The 20479-nt window shown below is 37.6% G+C and overlaps 2 protein-coding genes across 3 annotated transcripts in view; both read right to left on the minus strand.

Moving 5' to 3' along the window:
* LOC132307953 (molybdenum cofactor sulfurase) overlaps nucleotides 1-12729 on the minus strand; it is a 34458-nt gene extending 21729 nt beyond the window's left edge. For both annotated transcript variants that reach the window (XM_059805862.1, XM_059805861.1), the window contains exons 1-6: nucleotides 12570-12729; nucleotides 12203-12301; nucleotides 10877-10935; nucleotides 10424-10584; nucleotides 9112-9254; nucleotides 6206-6332 (exon numbers count right to left, since the gene is read on the minus strand). In XM_059805862.1, coding sequence (XP_059661845.1) covers nucleotides 6206-6332; nucleotides 9112-9254; nucleotides 10424-10584; nucleotides 10877-10935; nucleotides 12203-12301; nucleotides 12570-12687 — 707 coding nt within the window. In that variant the 5' untranslated portion in view covers nucleotides 12688-12729. The remainder of the gene's footprint in view (nucleotides 1-6205; nucleotides 6333-9111; nucleotides 9255-10423; nucleotides 10585-10876; nucleotides 10936-12202; nucleotides 12302-12569) is intronic.
* Nucleotides 12730-15053: 2324 nt separating this feature from the next.
* On the minus strand, nucleotides 15054-19423 carry LOC132307954 (uncharacterized). Its single transcript, XM_059805863.1, has 3 exons — nucleotides 19205-19423; nucleotides 18939-19096; nucleotides 15054-15709 (listed from the first exon to the last, which is right to left on the minus strand). Exons 1-3 carry the CDS (start codon nucleotides 19283-19285, stop codon nucleotides 15610-15612), a joined length of 339 nt encoding a protein of 112 aa, XP_059661846.1. The 5' UTR covers nucleotides 19286-19423; the 3' UTR covers nucleotides 15054-15609.
* Nucleotides 19424-20479: the final 1056 nt, after the last annotated feature.

Genomic DNA, 20479 nt, shown 5'->3' on the forward strand with positions numbered 1-20479 from the left:
ATGAGATTTTGGCCAATTTCTGAGCCGGTTGGGCCTAAGACATTAAGTTCTGGATCTGAGGTGGCCAATCGTTTTGGACCTCTCTCTTCTTTTGTTGGTCCATCGTCACAGCAGCCGGTTTCACCTCTTCTCAATGGTGGGCGGCATGTCAAGAGACCACCGCAAGGGCACCGTCTGAAAGCTAAGAGGCTTTTTCTCCCTGCAATTCGACGTAGGTGGACTCGGAAGGAGAAACAAAAATGGGTTCCTTCTGCTGACTGTGATCCGGGTAAGTCTGCTCCACTGCAAAATTTCGCACAGTTTGTTCCCTCTTCTGCTCCCCCTTCTCCTTCTACAGTAGTGTTGAGGAAGTCCTTGGAGAGGATGAAGGGGTCTGTTTCTTCCGTCTCCAGGAACCTTTCCTCGGTTTTTAAGGACGGCTTTGAGTGTGGATTGGAAGGTTTGCTTGGGTGTAATCAGGTTGATGGGAGGAGTCATCCGAAGTCTATGGTTCGAAAGGGTGACTATGTTACTATTTGTGTAGGGAGAGATGTTCAGATCTGTCTTGACGAAGCTTCTGCTACTGTGTTTCTTAATGAGTTGCGGGCTCATCTAGCCTTGAAAGGCCTCCATAATGAGCGGAGCGTCCTTTGTCTGAAGAGGTGTTCGGGACTCCACGGGCCTGCTGCTCTCCTTTTTCGTTTCTTGAGGATGGGGAGGATGGGGAGGAGTTCTTCTCTTAATGGGGATTTAGGGATGAGTCAGTGGAATGATGGTGAGACTGATTATGATTTTGTTGCCCCTTTGGCTGTTGTTAGACTGAATGGAGAGTTTGAGGTGGGAGCTGGCTGTGAGGCAGGTGTGGCTGTTTTGGAGGAGGAGTGGGTGAGGGAAAAGGGAGTTGAGGTTGGTTCCCTTTTGGGAGTTTCTTTCAATGGTAGGTTGAAGGAGGCGACTAATCTGTTTCTGGATGTTCTTAATTCTCAGATTGTTGATTGTAGGGGAAGTAGGGGGAGTAGGGGAAGTCTCCCGGTGGAGATGTTTGAGAGGGGTGTTCCGAGCCCCTCGACTCTTGTCACTTATGAGAGGAGGAGTAGGGGGTCGAGGGAGAGGGGCAGGGGAGGGAGGGGAGAGGCAGTCATCTCAAATGTTTCCCTATAAAGCTACGAATTCTTTCATGGATTGTCCGGGATCTTAATGACCCGGTTAGAAGGAAAGTTGTAAAGTCGGTGATTCGTAAAGGGGGTGGGCATGTTGCGTGTATTCAAGAAACCAAAATTGCTTCAATGTCGGACTTGTTTGTGCGAAGTTTGGGGTTTGGGGGGGAGAGATTTGTGGAATGGATTGCATTGGATGCGATTGGTTCTTCGGGCGGTATCCTTATTATGTGGGACAACCGGTGGGTCTCTTTAATGGACTCTCAGGTTGGGATTTTCTCTGCTTCATGCGTTCTCTCTTTGTTGGAGGATGGTTTTCGTTGGGTTTTTTCTAGTGTTTATGGTCCTACAGAGGATTGTGAGCGTCATTTGCTTTGGGAGGAACTGGGGGAGGTTCAAAGGAGATGGTCGCTTCCTTGGTGTATTGGTGGGAACTGCAATGTTGTTCATTCTCCTTTTGAAAGGTTGACGGGAGAGGTAGGTGGACGGTCGACATAGAGGCCTTCTCGGAGTTCATTGATGCTTTTTGTTTGTTTGATTTGCCTTTGGTGGGTGGGCCCTTTACTTGGTCTAGTGGTCGCTCTCCTCCTACCCTTTCTCGACTTGACAGATTCCTCGTATCGAGTGATTGGGAGGAGTTCTCTGATGTTGTTTAGGCCACTTTGGCTCGCCCTGTTTCTGACTATGTTCCATTGCAGTTGGATTGTGGTGGCTTGCGTAATAGACGAACCCCTTTCAGATTTGAGAATATGTGGCTTCGGGCCGACGGTATTTTGGAGCGAGTCCGTTCATGGTGGTTGGGGTATGATGTGGTTGGCACCCCAAGTCATTCTCTCGCAGGTAAGTTAGGTCTTTTGAAGATTGATCTTAAAGTCTGGAACAAAGAGGTTTTCGGAAATCTGGTTTAGAGGAAGAACCGGGTTTTTTCTAATATTGTTGTTATTGATAGGATGGAGGGTTAGGGTATTTTGGCGGATTCCTTGAAGCTTAGGAGGGTGGAGTGTCAGGCGAGTTTGCTAAGATTGCTATCATGGAGGAGATTTCGTGGAGGCAAAAGTTTAGAGCGTTGTGGCTTAAGGAAGGTAACAATAACACGAAGTTTTTTCATAGACTTGCTAATGCTCATAGAAGGGGAAATCACATTGGGAGGATTCGGGTGGATGGGGAGAAGGAAGGTGACAATAACACGAAGTTTTTTCATAGACTTGCTAATGCTCATAGAAGGGGAAATCACATTGGGAGGATTCGGGTGGATGGGGAGGTGTTTTGTAAGGAGGAGGAGATTTGTAAAGGTTTTGCCGAGTATTTTTCGAAGTTGTTCATTGAACCTTCTGGTTGGAGACCTTTTCTTGCAGGGCTTCATTTTGATTCTATTTCGAGTGAGGAATGCTCTGTTTTGGAGGAGCCATTTTCTGAGGAGGAAGTTTTGTCTGCTTTGAAGAGTTGTAATGGGGACAAACCCCCAGGTCTTGATGGTTTTTCAATGAGATGCCTCTTGGAGTGCTGGGAGGTGGTTCAAGAGGAGGTGATGGGTTCTTTCCACGCCTTTCATACTCGGGGCTCTTTTGAGAAGAGTTTGAATGCCACTTTTATTGCTCTCATTCCGAAAAAGGGAGGGGCGCTGGATGTTAGGGATTTTCGCCCTATTAGCTTGGTGGATTGCCTTTATAAGTTGATTGCAAAAGTCTTGACTTCTAGGTTGAGGAAGGTTCTGGATGGTGTTATTTCCGACTCTCAGAATGCCTTTGTGGGAGGTCGTCAGATTTTGGATTCAGTTCTTATTGCTAGTGAATGTGTGGACTCCAGATTGAGCAGGTGGGGTTCCGGCTGTTTTGTGCAAGCTGAATATTGAGAAGGCGTACGATCATGTCAGTTGGAACTTCCTCCTCTACTTATTGGAGAGGATGGGGTTTGGTGAGCGATGGAGGAGATGGATCAATTTTTGTATCTCTAGCGCTCGTTTCTCTGTTCTTGTGAATGGTGCTCCGTCAGGGTTTTTCACTAGTTCGAGGGGATTGAGACAAAGGGATCCGTTTTCTCCTTTCTTGTTCCTTTTTGTGATGGAAGCTCTTAGTAGATTGTTGAAGAGGGCTATTGATTTAAGGTTTTTGAGAGATTTTCGGGTGGGTAGAGACGTTGCTAGTCAGTTGGAAATTTCCCACTTGATGTTTGCGGATGATACTTTAGTTCTTTGTGATGCAGATGCGTCCCAACTGAGATATTTGAGGTGTGTTTTGATTTGGTTCCAAGTAGTTTATGGGCTTAAGGTGAATGTTGGAAAGAGCGTTCTGGTTCCGGTTGGGGAGGTTCCTGAGATCGAGATGTTTGCTCAGATTCTTGGATGTCGCACTAGCTCTTTCCCCATTTCTTACTTAGGGTTGCCTCTGGGAGCCCCTTCGAGATGTTTGGAGTGCTGGGACCCGTTTGTGGATAGATTTGAGAGGAGACTGGCGGGCTGGAAGAAGCAGTATCTCTCTAAAGGGGAGAGGGTCACTCTGATCAAGAGCACCCTTTCTAGCCTTCCCACTTTTTTCTTCTTTCTCTTTCAGATTCCTTCTTCTGTGGCTAAGAGAATTGAGAGGTTGCAGCGCAATTTTCTTTTTCTTTTTCTTTTTTTTTTTTGGGGGGGGGGGGGGGGGGGGGGGGGGGGGGGTGTGTGTTAGGGCTTAGGAGGTTATTGCCTTTCAATAAGGCTCTCCTCGGGAAATGACTCTGGAGATTTAGGGTTGAGAGGCATTGGCTTTGGAGGAGAGTTATCGCTAGCAAATTTGGGGAGAGCAGTGAAGGGTGGAGTTCTCTTGAGGTGCATGGTCCTAGGGGGTGGGGGTTTGGACCTTCATTCGGAAGGGGTGGGATGATTTTTGCAATCATGTTCGCTTTCGGATCAAGGATGGTAGGAGGATTAGATTTTGGGAGGATGTTCAGTGTGGGGAGCTTTCTCTTGCTCTCTCTTTCCCACGGCTCTTCAGGATTGCTTCCCATAGACAGGCCATGTTGGTTCACTGTTATCATCTTGATAACGGGAGACTGACTTGGGATGTTCAGTTTAGGAGGCATTTTCAGGATTGGGAGATTGAGGATGTTTCTCGTTTGTTGGAGGTTTTATGTAGCCAGGTGATCACAGTTGGGGATTCAGATGGTTGGCTTTAGGTTCCTAACTCTCAGGGTCGGTTCGAGGTTAGGTCTTTTTTCAAGTGTCTTACAGTTGATGCTGGGGCCCTCTTTCCTTGGAAGTCTATTTGGCGTTCTAAGACCCCCCTCAAAGTGGCCTTCTTTGCTTGGATTTCTATTTTGGGAAGGATTTTAACCCAAGATAATTTGAGGAGGAGGAATCAGGTGATGGTTAACCGTTGTTACTTGTGCTTGTGTGATGACGAGACAGTTGATCATCTTCTGTAGCATTGCAGTATGGCCAGAGACTGCTGGGTTTTGATACTAGGTTTGTTTGGGGTTCCCTGGGTTATACCTTGTTCCACTAGAGGATTGATTGAGGCTTGGAGAGGCTTCTCAGTTGGGGCTCTCATTCGGGATGCCTGGAGGGCTAATCCTCTTTGTATTTGGTGGTGCATTTGGTTGGAGAGAAATCGGAGATATTTCGATGGAAAGGAGAAGCCTGTTTCTATGCTTAAATTCTCTATTATTTCCACTCTTTTTTGTTGGGTTCAGGGAGAGATTATAAATCTTTTGATGAGATTGTTTCTTTTTTGGACTCTTTGAAGGCTTGAGGCATTTTTTTTGGCTTTTGTGTTTCTTTGGGATCCGCTCCCCTTTAGAGCGTTTTTTATAAAAATTTTACTTATCAAAAAAAAAAAGCATTGCCTTGGTGCAATACAATAAACAATTAAAGGTCATTTTGTCCTCTTCCACAGCCTCAACTAGTATTTTGGACCTTCCTCCCCTCCTTGTGGTGCCCTTCACTCTGAACAAGATCACTTTTTCTTTTTCTTCTCTCTTTTTCTTTTTCTTCTCATAGATATACTACACTAAAGTATATGATTAGGACAATAATACATGAGATCTAAATGTTAACACATTTTAAAGCATTCTAATGACAACAAGATATTATACCATTTAACAAAATCTCATATATACAACACGATTAGTTGTATCAACTATATATTCTTCACGGATGTAGCTGTATTGAATCAGCTCTAGTATTATGTTCTTTTCTTTTTTTTTGATAACCCAGAACTCCCTGAGGCAAGGCCCTTCAGACCCACCGAGTTATGGGTTATCAAAAAAAAAAAAAAAAGGAACATAATACCAGAGCTGATCTAGTAATTAGTACCAAATAATCTATAATGATTACAAATTCTCAATTTGATTCCATAGTGAATAAAAAATTCTTTACCTAAAAACTAACTAAATTTTGAAAGAAAGAAAACTAGTCATGTTACTTGTTGAGGTAAACAATTACATATACTGATAAAGTACTTAAGAAGAGCTAATGTTCTTTTAAATGACATGATTTCCCAATGATATGAGCTCCCTATCTCATCAAAATTTATGCCAATAACTTATTAATGAATTTATAAATATATATATATATATATATATATAATAAAATAAAATAAAATAAAAATCATTAGGGCTTCTGTATACTTAAAAGAGACAATCTATATTTTGCTGAAAAGATCAGAAATATTCTTGAAAATACACACACAAGATCTTCTTCTTTTTTTTTTGGCATGAATTTATATACTAAATTACAAAGTTCTAGGATATGTTAGTGGAAATAACTTCAATACTATAATTAAAATATAAAGGGTAAAGTACCCTGTTGTACCCACCCTACGGAATGAAATTATAACACATGGGTAGAACTTGGTGAAAATTGCAGTCAAAGGACACGTAACGTTTCTTACGTCAGGGTTACCAATTCTAACAAGGCTGTCCGAGTTATTTTTGCAAAATTACTACCCGTGGGTGATAAGTTGAAACCTCAGGGGAGGTCAAGGTAATTTACCCAAATATAAAATATATAGTCTCATATGAATTCTAATTACTTGAGAGTCAATTGTAGACGAAAACAAAACATTAACTAAATTAAATAAGTGTAAACTTGATACTTGCAATGTGGAGAGCATTCCAGAATTCTTTTGGAATCTTCCTTGATAATCTTCACCAAGTCGAGGTCGAGTCTCAAACCTGAGAAATTGCACTCCGACGGAAAGGCAAATAAGTTGTAAGCATTACCTGCAATGAGCAAACTATATGTTCAAACCCGAGCAAGACAAAGTGTAATAATACATCTATTAGTAATCCTTTCTTTTATAAACCTCACTATAGTAGACTTTCGCCAAATCCATAAAACCTACATCTAGATCTTTCATTTTCTCTCTATATTATTCCATTAATCTCCTCAGTGAGTAAATAACTTCCATTATTTACCTTCGTTTTTTTTTCTTTTTTTTTTTTCCTAGTTGGTACTCACACACACTTGTCTCTTCTGAGACTTGAACCCCTGACCTCCCTTTGGAAAGTAAGAGGCTGATACCGCTAGGCGACTAGCCCGTTGGTTCCATTATTTACCTTCCCGACATAAACCCAAGTTGATTATCCAGTACTGTAGCTTCACGCCTTAATATCGTTCAATAACTCTCTCCCAAAGCTGCCTGGTATTCCTAATTATTTTGATACCATGATAACTTGAAATTATCTTATCACATTCACATAAGATATCACTAATTTATTTCCATTTTGCCCAATCTATTCCAATTCTACTTATTAGGTCTTTATCCATTTTCTCGGCCTTTTTATTAAAATCATATCCTAAATATCTAAAAGCATTATTTAGTAACATTTAATCTTAAATTGTTATCATTATACTGTTGTTCTCTATACCTTTATTGTATTCACATTCCATAGGTTCTGTTTTTAATATAATTTTAAGACCTTTAGATTATTAACGTATTTCAACAAGTTTTCAGTCCTTGTTGCAGGAGTTCTTTAGAAGTGTCTAACAAAACTACAAAATCATCAGATATGTACCTTGGAATACCTCGCTGCATGTCTCATTGTCTCTTATTATTATATCTAAAAGTATTGTTAACAAATATGGGCTTAGTATTAACTTGCCGGAAAAAAAGAAGAATACAGGCTTAGTATTGATCCTTGATGTAATCTTACTTTTACAGGAAAATAGTTTTTCCACATCAAGTAAGAATTGTTAATTTTAATAAATCAATAGGAATATCCTCCGATACTTGTTATTACATTATAGGAACAGACCCAAGGCTCTGATTTTCAAGTTTTAATTATTCTTAGGTAGTTATGCTGAATATCGTTTGAATTTCAGTTTTTATTTACTAGTTTTTGAATCAAATCATCACAAAAGAACCATACATCCATAAAATAATAATAATAATAACAATAATAAAGAACTATGGAACCTTGTCCAACAGAAAGAAAAAGAAGAACAAGAACAAAAAGGGCAGAGACACTGAATTTTTATGTGAAGAATCCTAACAGAGAACCTTGTCCAACCAAAAACAATTCACTGTATGAGAAAGAAGTAACAACTAGGCTAACCATTCCCTCACCCTAGAACCTCTAATTACCTCTTCACACATACTGAAACCAAACTTTCCAAACAAATCTCAAGTTGAATCCTTGTAGAAATCTGTTTTGAGAGAGTTCCAAAACTAAACCTCTGCAGTGATTCGATCAATCAAGGCATCGACCAATACCTATTGCCACACTGCTCAATCAATCAACCAATGGATCAAAGCATACTGGGTTTCAACAAAAAGATTTCTGAAAGAATTCGATCGATCTACTTACCAAAGTCTGTTGTAGAGGCCTTCGATCAATTGACACATTTCCAATAAAAAGTAGATTTTTAGAACCTACTCAAAAGTCAGTACTTTGAAAATCCATTTATCAAAAACAAGTTTAAATAAGTATTTTGAGTACTTCGAGATCAAAACTAGGATATCTAAGGTATTTCTAAGATCAGTTTCATCTGTCCTAGATATATGATTGAACATGCAGTTTTCTCGCCATATTCTTTACAAATCTTTGTCCGCACAATGGCTGTACTCATATGACTCACGACACTTGGACACATTTCAACTAAATTTTTAGATAGGAAAATGCCAAAACAATTTTACCATAAGCCTTCTCTAATTCTACAAAGATCACGTATAAATATTTCTTTTTATTTCATTTATACAAATTGTCTTTCTAAGTGGCATCCACCCAAGTCCATAAGTCCGTAGTATGACATATCAATTTAGTTCCTCTATAGTTGTCATATTTTTTAATTAATTAAAGCAATTGAAGCCAAATATGATGGGAAGACAGAGAGAGAGAGAGAGAGAAGGTTAAGCATGAAATTTTCTGATACATGGGTGTTACAAAGGAAATAAAAAAGGCAAAAAATTGACAGCTACGGACAGCAGCGAAGTTCTTTTTGAGACAACCAAACTTCTAAATAAATGTACAAGCCACCTTAATTGTGAAAGTGGTTACATGTTACCTTAGTGATATGCATTGTTTCAAAATTAAGAAGTAAATTAAGTAATACCTGAGGTTCTACATGTGGTATTAAAAATATAAGAGGAGAGACCGATATTTAGCACTCTAATGGAGACAATCAATTAAACTTATAAGAAGTGTTTCTCCAGAGGGAGGTCACAAAAAGAAAATAATTCTAATGGCAAAGTGGAACAAAACTCACCCTTCTCCAGCCCCACTCGTTTGTAAAATAATAATACTAATAAAATTGTCATATATTACATACATCTAAAAAAATACTAAAAATAATAAGCTAAATAAAGTTTAGTTCAATATACAAGGCCTGATTCCTGTCAGCACAGACCACTACATAACTATCATTTAGGCAACTATGTAAAACCCTTATAATTAAAACAACCTAACAAAAGAAAATTTATATAATTGGGCTGAAAAATAATTCTTATCAACATTTGCAATTGCAGTATAATATTACATCATATATTAACCTAAGAGTTACCTGTAGGCTTCTCTTCAAGGAATCTATCTCCATTTCTTTTTTGTATAGAGTGTTGTAATACTTTAATGGATGATATAGGGTCGGCGGATCCTCCAGCATGATATGTAACCTTTTCAATATCTACTGCAACAGCCGAAGCTCCTCTATTGAATGCATATCCAGGATTAATTAAGGATGAATATCATAAAATAATTAATTCACAAGAAATATAAAAACTGAATGATGGAGAGATATACTTAGATTGCTCCATGGTAAATGGTGTAACTGAGATGTTAATAAAAATAGGCTCAGTTAAAAGTTTTTAACTTCAAATTGAATAGAATTCTACGAGAAAAGACCACACAAACACAGACACATAACATGTAATAATATCGACATCTTTTCTCAACATTAACATAACATGTAATAATATCGACCAATAGACATCAACTCAAGGTATTGCATTAGTATTTTCAATTAAAACATCCAGTACATGTTGCCTCATAGCCTAATGTATAAATACATCTTTTATTACTATTCGCAATTTATGTGTACTGAACCCATTCCATTTCTCAAAAAAAAAAAAAAAAATAAACAAATAATTCATGGCAGTATAATGATTCTATACACCATTTCATATCCGTGCACCTGATACAATTACTGTCATACAGCATTATGCAGTTCAAGACTAAAATTCTCATATAAAGAACAAAACTTGATGCACAATGATTATATCAAAAGTTCAACAAATGTTTCCAACATATGATTGTTTGATTGCTGCTTTTGGACCTGGTAGCAAATGCAAGTTAAGTAAATAGCTTGGATGCTCATTACCGCTTGAACTCTCAAGCAGTAGGGATGCATGACAGTTTAATTTCCATTGAGATAGATTATAAGAACAGTCCTGAATAACAAATCAACTCCAAACTAACAACTCAATAAATGAAAATGTTTGCCTCAAATCACATGGGTACGGAGCAGAGACAACAAAGCAAAAGGCGATATCCCGGATTCAAATAGCTCAATATCATGAACATCATAATTTCTTCTTAACACAATATACCGCAATCTTATAAAAATGGTTAACATGGAACTTCAACGAACCATGAAATCACATCTGACTTGTTAGTAAGGATAAACTAATCAGTAAGATTTTCATGTGGTGGCTAATGTCTTATCTTATAGAGGGTCCACAATAATGTAATGGCTCCAACAGAGAAGGCTCAACTCCGGTGAATTCAGTGATAGGTTAGCAGATTTTCTAGTTGCTAAACCAATGTTTATAATGAAGTAACAGAAATAAAAAGCAAGGGCTGGTAAGGTGGGAGGATACTCTCTTATCCCAAGTACGCTATTGTGATTCTCCATAGAGTACATAAAACAGCTTTGATTGCTCCAAGGGAAAGCCTCACCGACAAGTTTTAGTGCTGCTGTTGCCCCAGAAGTGAATATGCATTTGTAGTCTTTTGGGGATGCATTACAGAAATTAAGAACCTGTCCCGCAGTCAAAATGCAGTGGAAAAGGCAAATGAAGAGCAAATATCAATTGTTTGTCCACAAATAAACACACAGAAATAAGAAACAAAAAATAGACTACGCACAAACACCAATGAAACACAACAAGGAACAACTAACAAACATCCAATCTGTCCCTGCATAATACCTACTAGGCTACCACACAGTTGTGATCTCGGGTCTGAGCCCTTGATGAAAGATAATAAGATGTGAAGTGAGAAGATTTTCTAAATCCAAAAGAGCGGTGTAAAACTCAGCCAGAGACAACAACCTGTTGACGAGCTTCCCTTACAATTTCAGAAGTGGCCAAGCTGGAGTCGCTTTGGCTATCTAAATTTTTTCAAGGTTAAGGACTCCATTTGATATAAATAAATGAGGAGCACAGGAATAGACATATCTGCTTTAAACCTAACAAGAGCATAATTTGGAACGGACGGGAGAACCATGCCCAGCAATCTTCCAATAATCATTAGAAAATTACAAAAATAGAAAAGAAAGAATTATGTTTTTGTATGAACGAAAAGTAATATAAAATAACCAAATTGAAGGTTTAACAATTTACCAGTTTATAGAACTAACCACCCGTGTAGAGTGCTGAGAGGGTTAGACTAGAGACAAACCTACCCTTCGGCATTATTTTGCACAAACTAGCTGCCCACATCGTCAGACGTGTCAGCCCTGGATTTTACTTTCTTTTTTATTTTATTTTCAATAAAGGCTAATAGAACTAAAAAGAGTAAAATTTACTTCTCAATATTGAATGTTGCGACCAAAAACATTAATGGTGGATTTGGGAGCAAGTTTGAACTACATTTCCTCCAATTCCAAATCCAAGGTGCCGATTTGGTGCCCCCAAACATAAGCATAAATAAAATCCAATTAGCAGTACATACACAGGCCCATATCAGGCTAGTCAAGCAAAAGTCATTATGATTACTTGTGTTACTGAATCAAAACAAGCCTGAATAACAAAGTTGCCAGTGGAAGAATTTAAGCAGGAGCAGATATATTTTCCATGTGATATACAACCATTCAATTTGTCAGTTTGTACAATTCTTCTAGCATAAACAAATACATTTGGCAAAGTATATATATAAGTTCTCATCAAGGACAACAAAGAATCCTCCGCTAATAAGCCTAATATAGAGTTGTCATTATTGCAAACTACCTAAAAGAATACTTCAAATTCTAAGCATGAATTTGAAGTATCTATTCATTAAGCTAATATAGTATTTAACAATTTGCAATATATTAGCTTAATTTGCAATATATTAGCTTAATAAGCTTTTATTTATTTATTAAGCTACTATAGCATTTAACAATTTGCAATATTTCTAGAAATTTCATAATACATAAGAAATGAGAGTTTGTTTTTTACAATTTGGAATATTTTTCCAAAGATAAAACTATCAAAGGGGTCAACAAATGATCTTCTTCCTAATGACCTCCGGGCTTCTTGGAAGTGTCCACAAGCAATGCCCTTAACTAATTAGCATATTGTCACATAAATATTACAAATGGGATTGGCTTTAATCAAATTAAGCTACTTAAACATGGTATCAACCAACAAAACAATAAAATTAGCATACAAGGATACGAGGATTCCCATAGACATTAGAAGTAAGATCTTTGAAGATTGCTTCCATTTGTAACTCGGAGTATAAAGTTGCCCCAGCATGATCCAAGTACACAACACCTAGAGATTACCAACACGAATCAAAAACAAATAACCAAATTGACACTTTCCATCTGTTTGATTGCCCAGGAGAAGGAAAATGAGGGAAAATCAATTTAATTTCGTTAACTTCCATTATTTGATTGATTGAGTTCTTCTCTTTCTCTTGGTTTAAATTTTTGTTGGGAATTCTTAATCTTCTTGATTTTTCTGTTTCTAAGTAAGCAAGCAAGTGAATGGGAAAATGAGTAGGAAATAATAAAAGAGAAATGAAAGAGTGAAATCAGACCATCCAATCTCTTGAACTCGGTGGCTCGGATCTCGTCGATATTCTTGGGGGCGTTCGGATACCCGTAGTCGTCGCCGAACTCCTTCAGAAATCGCTCTCTCTCTGATTCGGTGTTCATGGTTGTTGGTTGATGATAGAACAGCACTAGAACACGGTTGTCATAAATTGTACTACGTGTGTGTATATATATATATATAGGGTAAAGTGCATTAAACCCCTGAACTATTAGTCATTTGCGAGAAACCCCCTGAACTACAAGAAATTCCCCTGAACTATGATTTTGTTACAATTTACCCCCTTGAACTATTAATCATTTGCAAGAAACCCCCTGAACTACAAAAAAAACCCCTGAACTATGATTTTATTGCAATTTACCCCCCTGAACTATGATTTTGTTGCAATTTACCTCCCATGACATCAGCTTCCGGCACCGAAAATTTTGAAAGACCAATTTACCTTTATAATACACTGCGTCGTTTTAACTTATACACTTCTTACATTTTTTTTCCTGCCAAAAGATATTTTTCACCCAACACAACCCAAAACAGAAAGCTAGAGAGAGAAAGAGAAGAGACTAAAGAAATCCGAGGTCGACGGGATGGCTCAGTCTCAGATAATGGCGGCTTGTGCACGGAGGACTTGGCTGTGATGACAGCTCGGTTGACTCGGCTGTGAACAGTGGAGGCGGTGGCGAGCTCAAGGGGGCTCGGCGGTAAACTGTGGATGACTGTGTGCTCGAAACACGGACGTCGGTGTACTTGGCTATGGAGATGGCGGAATGGGCCGGTGAGCTTAGAATGGACGGTGGAATGGACGGGCGAGCAAGGTGAGCTGTAAGGTGGGTAAGGCGGTGACGGCAATGGGCTGACGCAACGGTGCAGAGAAGTGCAATATATATGGTCGACGGATCTAGCAAGTGGTGCAACGGCTATGATGGAGCTATGACAGGATACCCACCGATCCTAGCAACAAATTCCTTGGCTTATCCAAACATTCCTCAGATGACATCTACCACTTCGATCCCAGCCACAAATTCCTCGGCTTCATCGTCCCTTTCAGTCAATCAATTGTTGCGGATGGGGTAAACTGCCAAAAAATATATAGTTCAAGGGATTTTTTTGCACATACCCCAATAGTTCAGGGGTTTTTTTTTGCAACTTTTATAGTTCAAGGGGTTTCTTGCACATATCCTAATAATTCAGGGGGTTTTTTGCAACTTTTATAGTTCAGGAGTGTTTCTTGCACATACCCCAATAGTTTAGGGGGGTTTAATGCACTTTACCTCTATATATATATATATATATATATATATGCAATTAATAAAGGATTTAAAGAAATACGTGGACGCAATGGTATCTGATTAGTTGGGGAAGATTTGAGTCACGACTATGATCCAATATTTAGGCCAAATTACTCCGATACAAAAATACTCACGGCATCTGTTTCTTTTAAAATTCAACTACACTTTTCTCGAGGTTCACAGTGACACTGCCAACAACTCTTGCAAAATTATCCTTAAGTCCTCACAATAAATTATATAAATATATATATATATATATATATACACATATATATATTCTGTTGATTGAGATCAATTTGTGAAAAATACAAAACTTCCAGGATGCAATGAGAAACATATTACATCAAAATAAAATACTCCTACTAAATTGAAAATGCAACATTTTTACATACTTGTTACATCATTTGTTTATATTATATTGCATCTTTGATTTAATTGTACTGAAAAGTACATTACATAGCCGAGAATATTTGCTCCTCTTAAACCACGAAATTTTGTTTTTATTGGCAAAATATTTTATAAATTAAAAAGTGTTGTTAATTTTCATTTGATTATATAAATAAAGTCCCTTCCTCAATGTGCTTTAACTTCACAAAACTACAAATTGGTTATTAGAATTTTAAAAGATCAATTTTAAGCAAAGTATTATTTTATTACTCAATGCAATACATTTTGAACAAATTTAGTTGTTATACAATTAGATATATATATATTTTTTAAACATTAAAAAGAAACTCACTCACACATCCAAAAATTGATAACCAAATAAATATCATTTTAATTAAATAAATATCACTTAAAAGGGGAGAGTAAAATTTTAATAAGCTTGAAATAATGGAGACTTCATCTATTCACTAAGCCGTAACACTTTAATATAAAACAAAAAGGTTATTAACTTACAATTAGCAAATAAAAGTTCAAACCCATTTTTTAAATTTTACAGCATCTTCATTTAAGTGGAGCCATCTATTTTGTTTGTTGTGTGTCATTAAAACACATTTTCATGATCAATATCATTTTTCTTCTCATCTAATTTGTTTCAGGCTCTATCTTGGGTCTAAACAAATATGTTTTCTTTTGTCCCGACAAATAACACCACCATGCATTTTTGCCCACGATAACTTAAATGTTCAACCCCAGCTAAAGTATACTTGACACACCTGGAATATAAACACATCATCATATGCCAGCTCAAAAAACTTTACTTTGAGTAAAAGAATACAAAAGGAAGCATAAAATGACCCAGTGGCTTGGATCATGGAAACAAAGAAGTTAGGCATCTCCTCATCTGTAAGGAATAGGAATAAGATCCAATGAAAAATAAATACTAGGAAAAACGAAATGGTAAAACCAGCAGTGCAATCCTCTTTCTATATATAATGATTTTTCCGAACAATAGACATCAGAGGAACAGGAGGAAATGAAGTTCCTGTTTCAGTTCCCGTGCTGCTCGTGTTTCTGCTTCATTCAGCAAAAAAAGGGCAAATCGAAGGAGAAGGAGAAGGAGAAGGAAACAAAGGGTGACTGAAAGATGAAACCAATGTGGCAGTCTCACGAAAACTTGTGGAAACTTCTGCAAAATTTGCCAACTGTTTCTGATCTTTCCCTTCTTTTTTACTTTTTCTTTCCTTCTTTCTTTCCTTCTTGGAGAAATGCATCGCAAACTGTACATCTTTCTTATGACTAACGAAATGTGTTGATGGATCACTTGCAATATGGTATTGGTTAAAGAATAAAACTTCAGTTGCTTTTTTTGCTCCTCTCTCCATCATGTTTTGGTGCCAAGCCCATCTCCTGCATTTGCTGTTCAACAGAAACCAGACCAGTTTGTGCAAGAAACCTGCAGAAACAATCAAACCATAATGCATAACGAAGCATAGCCATGGTTCAAAGTTTCATTTTGGTATTTTGAATGATTTCCAAAAATAAAGGTAAATTCATCGCCCCGAAAAATAGCCTGAACAAAAGTCATACAAGAATATTTTAGAGACACTTGTCACTCTTCTCCCTTCCCAACCTAGAAAGGGAAAATTTGATTATGCTTATGGATATCATCATCAACTTCCATATTCAGACTTCAGAAATGTCACTTCACAATTCTAAGAGATGTCAGCATCTATTAGTTATCTATATCACGAATTCAGTCTCTTGAATTTAGATTAAGAAATTAAGCTTTGCATCTGTAACAACCACATAAAAGATCACCCAAAGCACAAACAGCACAATCCCAATAGGTATAACCACGGTAATACTAATCAACCATTTAAAAGGCAACAGAAATATGCGTTTTCAGATGATACTCTAATACACGTGTGTGATGTTGTGGCCCCAATTTGGTGCCAGGTCGCACGACCCGGCGGATGAGCTTACAACCCGACAACCATTTGGACCCGTTTTCTCATGGGTTGTGGACCCTAATTAGTCTCTTGTAACCCAATATATAAGGGCACTTAGGGTTTGGAGTGGTGTAAGAGATAGACTCTAAATTCGTACAGAAACAGAGTGAGGAGCTGAAAACTTGTAATCTCTAATTTTACACATGGTGAATACTTTCACCGAATCTCCACCATGGATGCAGGCTGTTGTTGAACCACGTATAAATTTTTATATTCTTTGTATGGTGTGTTTACTTTTCTGTCTTGATTCTTGGTTCTATCTTGGGTTCGCTGCGTTCGTTGTAACACAAATAGACACATGACCAATGCCATGAAATAAGATCTAGGTACTGCTTATGGCAGCCATGCAGGAAGGTATACATTGATGTAGTCCTTTTTAACTATAATGTCTCAACAGCATCATTGCTTCTAGTTGACAGCACAAAATGAAGAAGCGTGGTTTAAAGCGCAGGATCTAAAGCCACAAAATATGAAATACTTGAGAATAAGATGCTTCACAAAGAGCTGGTTGGTTCCAATATTCTCAAGTGCAATTCCTATATCAGCATTGATGTGAGGTTCTAGAGACTGAGGAATCACTTAAACTATAATCGAGTCACCGGTGACTAGAGGCCTAACAGGAAGCCCAAACATAAAAGCGCTTGCACTGCTTGTTCAACCAAATGAAGGAAGTTCGGTGTACGCTGAGGTGATTGAGTCTTCAGCTGATTGGATAGCTAACTCGCAAAGGGTGACCTGACAGGCAAAATGATCGGGGTGGCAAAAAGAGTCCGTCAAACGCCCGGTGCTGCAGCCAGGGGTTGAGCCAATTAAGGCCCAGAGGGGGCACGTGCCCCCCCTCACCTTGCTCCAACCTACCATACATAGGTACATATTTTTGCTATATACATATACTTATATGGTAATTTTAAATAGTGCCCCCCCTAAAATTTTTAAATTTTTCTAATTTCCTTTTGAAAAAAAAAAAAAAAAAAGTTACATATTCCTAGCCTTTGGATTGAGGGAAGAGTTTGAGACACAAATGGCGCTATCTTCTCATCCTTCGTGGAGGTAGCGCGACCTCTTTCCTCAAAGATCTCCCAATGAAAAATCTCCATCTGGGTCTTCTCAATTTTATCCATCCTTTGAAGTGGAGCCTCGACTCCTCAAATGACCTCCATGAGCGCTGCTTGCGTGCACGACTTGACGAGAAACAAGGGCTTCTTGAGCTCATCATGGATAAAGTGTTCCTACCTAGTGGAGTCGCCAAAATGTTAATTTAAGGTTCTAGAGAATGAGAAATCACTTTTAAACACAACTCTGGGTGAAAGTGTGAGTTGTCCTGTGAGAGCCCTTCTGCGAGGGCTCGAGAAAGAGTGGGAAAAACTCTTATAATCTCATTAGAGTGGGATGAGGTTATTTGGGGCTTTAATGCTCTGCTATTTGGGTTGTTGTTGTAAATAAATCATTAGCTCTCCTTTTTATACTAACCTACTCTTGGGTAAATACCATAGGTGAAGGAGATTGCCCATCGATCCCTAGTCAGATGAAGATGTGACTATTAGGAGGCTTTAGGCAGAATGCCTACTCTATTATGGCAAAAGAGGGGGACAAAACATTTAACGCGATCATGACAGGACAAGTGTTGCAACAAATGCGAGAGTTCCGGGGCTTGCTTTCGTGACAGGCCCAAAGTGTCACCACGCTCCCTCAAGCTTCAATGCACCCCTTTGACGTCTCTTGAACCTTAGCAATTTTTAGAAAATTGTAAGAAAGCAGAACACTAACTAAACATGCCCTATGCCGAGACTGTGAACCTTGGATGCAATAAAATTTTAACGTCTACACTAAATTACGTGTTCTATGATATGAGTATTCATTTATTTCAAAATTAAGTTTATTCTAGTTCATTATTTTCATAAAAAATATAATGCTAAGCATTTTTAATTATGGCACCAACTTAAAATTTATTAATAAGTCATTGCTTTTGCTAAATGGTCTTTAAAAAATTAATAAAATTCACCAAAATTCACAAAAAAAATCCATCTTTATCGAATTATGTTGTAAAAAGTAGGTGCATTTTGGCCATTAAGTGCAAGTTTGAAAAAAAAAAAAAAGAAAAAATCACAATTGCAATAACGGATTCCGTTGCGTAATGCTGATACGGGCCAATTCTGTTACACCGCAACCACAACTGATACGGATACGGAGACTGCAAACCTTGGGTGCAATACATCAAACATAATGCATATACTGAAAATAAAAGCTACCTGCAGTTATATAATCCCTGAAATCGTAATAAAGCCACAATAACATAATTCTAAAGTTACACCAATAAAAAAATCAAAAGCTTAAATCTGAAGTTACTATAATATACTGTTCAGAACCCAATAACTAAAAGAAAATAATGTCAAAACATGAAGTATACAATGGAACAGTTGCACAAAACGAATAATTCAGAAAGAAATTCTTCTTAGATTGAACTACCAAACCGACAAAACAATTCGAATTTAAAATAACCAGTAGAGATTAAAGAGATGATATCGTATGGACTCCAGATGAAAATACCTATTAGTTAGTTTAAAATTCAAATTGTTTAATGGGTCTAAACTTTTGATTGCTACCCCCATGTTCACTCTGATCACATGCACAAAAAGGCAAAATATGTAAGTTTGATGAAAGATTTAATGATACCTGCTTAGAAGCAAGAACAGAGTCCCAGTAATTAGAACAAGGAATGCAACATGAAGAACCAATACAGAGTCGCTGGAAGAGAAAGCTAAGCCCAGCATAGCAGCAAGACAGAGACCCAACAACAGAAACGCTACTTTTAGGGTATTCCAAGTGGGACCCTGAAATCAAAAAAACAAAAGATCATAACTTTGTCAATAATGTATATAAAAGAGATTTAGAAGAAAAAAGATGAAGATCTTGTAGTACAAATGGAAAATTGCACGGACGTTGACACCAGGGGCTAGGGCTCCAAGTAACACTGCTTGTGCAGGTGAAACATCTTCTCCACCAGACTGTTTGCGGTCCATTATCGTTTACTTCAAATCTGCAATTCCAGTCTCTCGACCCTCGACGACTCTGAGATGAGAGAGTGAGTTTGAATTGGGCGTAGAGAACGCTGGAGATCCCCCTTGAGACTTGAGTCGGTGAATTGAGTAAAAAGTATTTGAGTGGGTGGTTCGTTAGACCCAGCTTCGATTGGGTTTTTATGAGTTGTTTTCGGGTCAAATATTTCCAGTGGGGCCCATTTAAACACAAAATGCACTCCAAGTAAAAAATAATATTTTTACTTTGAACTGTGTTCATTGCTATTTACAAGCCTGTTTGTCTGATGATGTATATTTGCTGCAAAATTTTTAGAACCAAAAACATGAAAGTATATTTTGTATTTGACCAGATGGATTGTTTGAGGTTTATTTACTTTTAACGGTCTAACCTCATACTTTGTTCACCAAAATTAAATGACTAGTTTAAAAATGTAATTTTAGATCACCAAAATTAAATGGCTAGTTTAAAAATGTCAATCACCAAAATTAAATGATTAGTTTAAAAATATCATTTTAGCATCATCATCTCTTTTCTTTTTTTTTTCTTTTTTTTTTTTTTTTCTCTCTCTCTCTCTCATATCTAATGCTGTCCTCCTGCTACACCAAACAGAGTCTTTAAGATTAAAAAAAAAAAAAAAAAAAAAAAGAAAAAAAAACTTTTCCTGGCATGGTGAGAATGGAATTAGTGACGGTTTCTTACATTCTTTTCCAACTATGGAAGCCCATGGAAGAATGGCATTTTGTTAAAGAAAGAATCCACCTTGCTGGCATAATTGAAGGATCAAGTAGAATAATCAGATTATAGTATTTGTATTACTAAAGATTCTCAGGAAGGGAAATGATGGAACAAATTAGGTGGAAGGGGAACCTTCCAAACTGCGATTAGCTTAACCTTAGCTTTGACGGGTCAATGTGTTGGGAAACGTGCTAGTTTTAAAAACTTTTTGAGGGATCTTGATTCATCACATAGAGACAAGTTTTATGTAAAAATAAAATATGATGTATCATTCAATTAATGAATTGAATACTTACATCAAAGGTCTGAGTAAACCTTTAAATCTTTCCTTTAAAGTGAATGTTCTCACTTATTGTAAATCCCTTAGCAAGATACCTTCTCCTTGGATCTCCATCTTTTTGGTAATTGTTTTGTCTTTAGGAATCACTCATATGCCTCCA

This window comes from Cornus florida, unplaced genomic scaffold (assembly GCF_030987335.1).
Source record: "Cornus florida cultivar Cherokee Brave unplaced genomic scaffold, ASM3098733v1 CherokeeBrave_3.0.0_Hap2_Chr05, whole genome shotgun sequence".
In the NCBI taxonomy this organism is placed as follows: Eukaryota; Viridiplantae; Streptophyta; class Magnoliopsida; order Cornales; family Cornaceae; genus Cornus; species Cornus florida.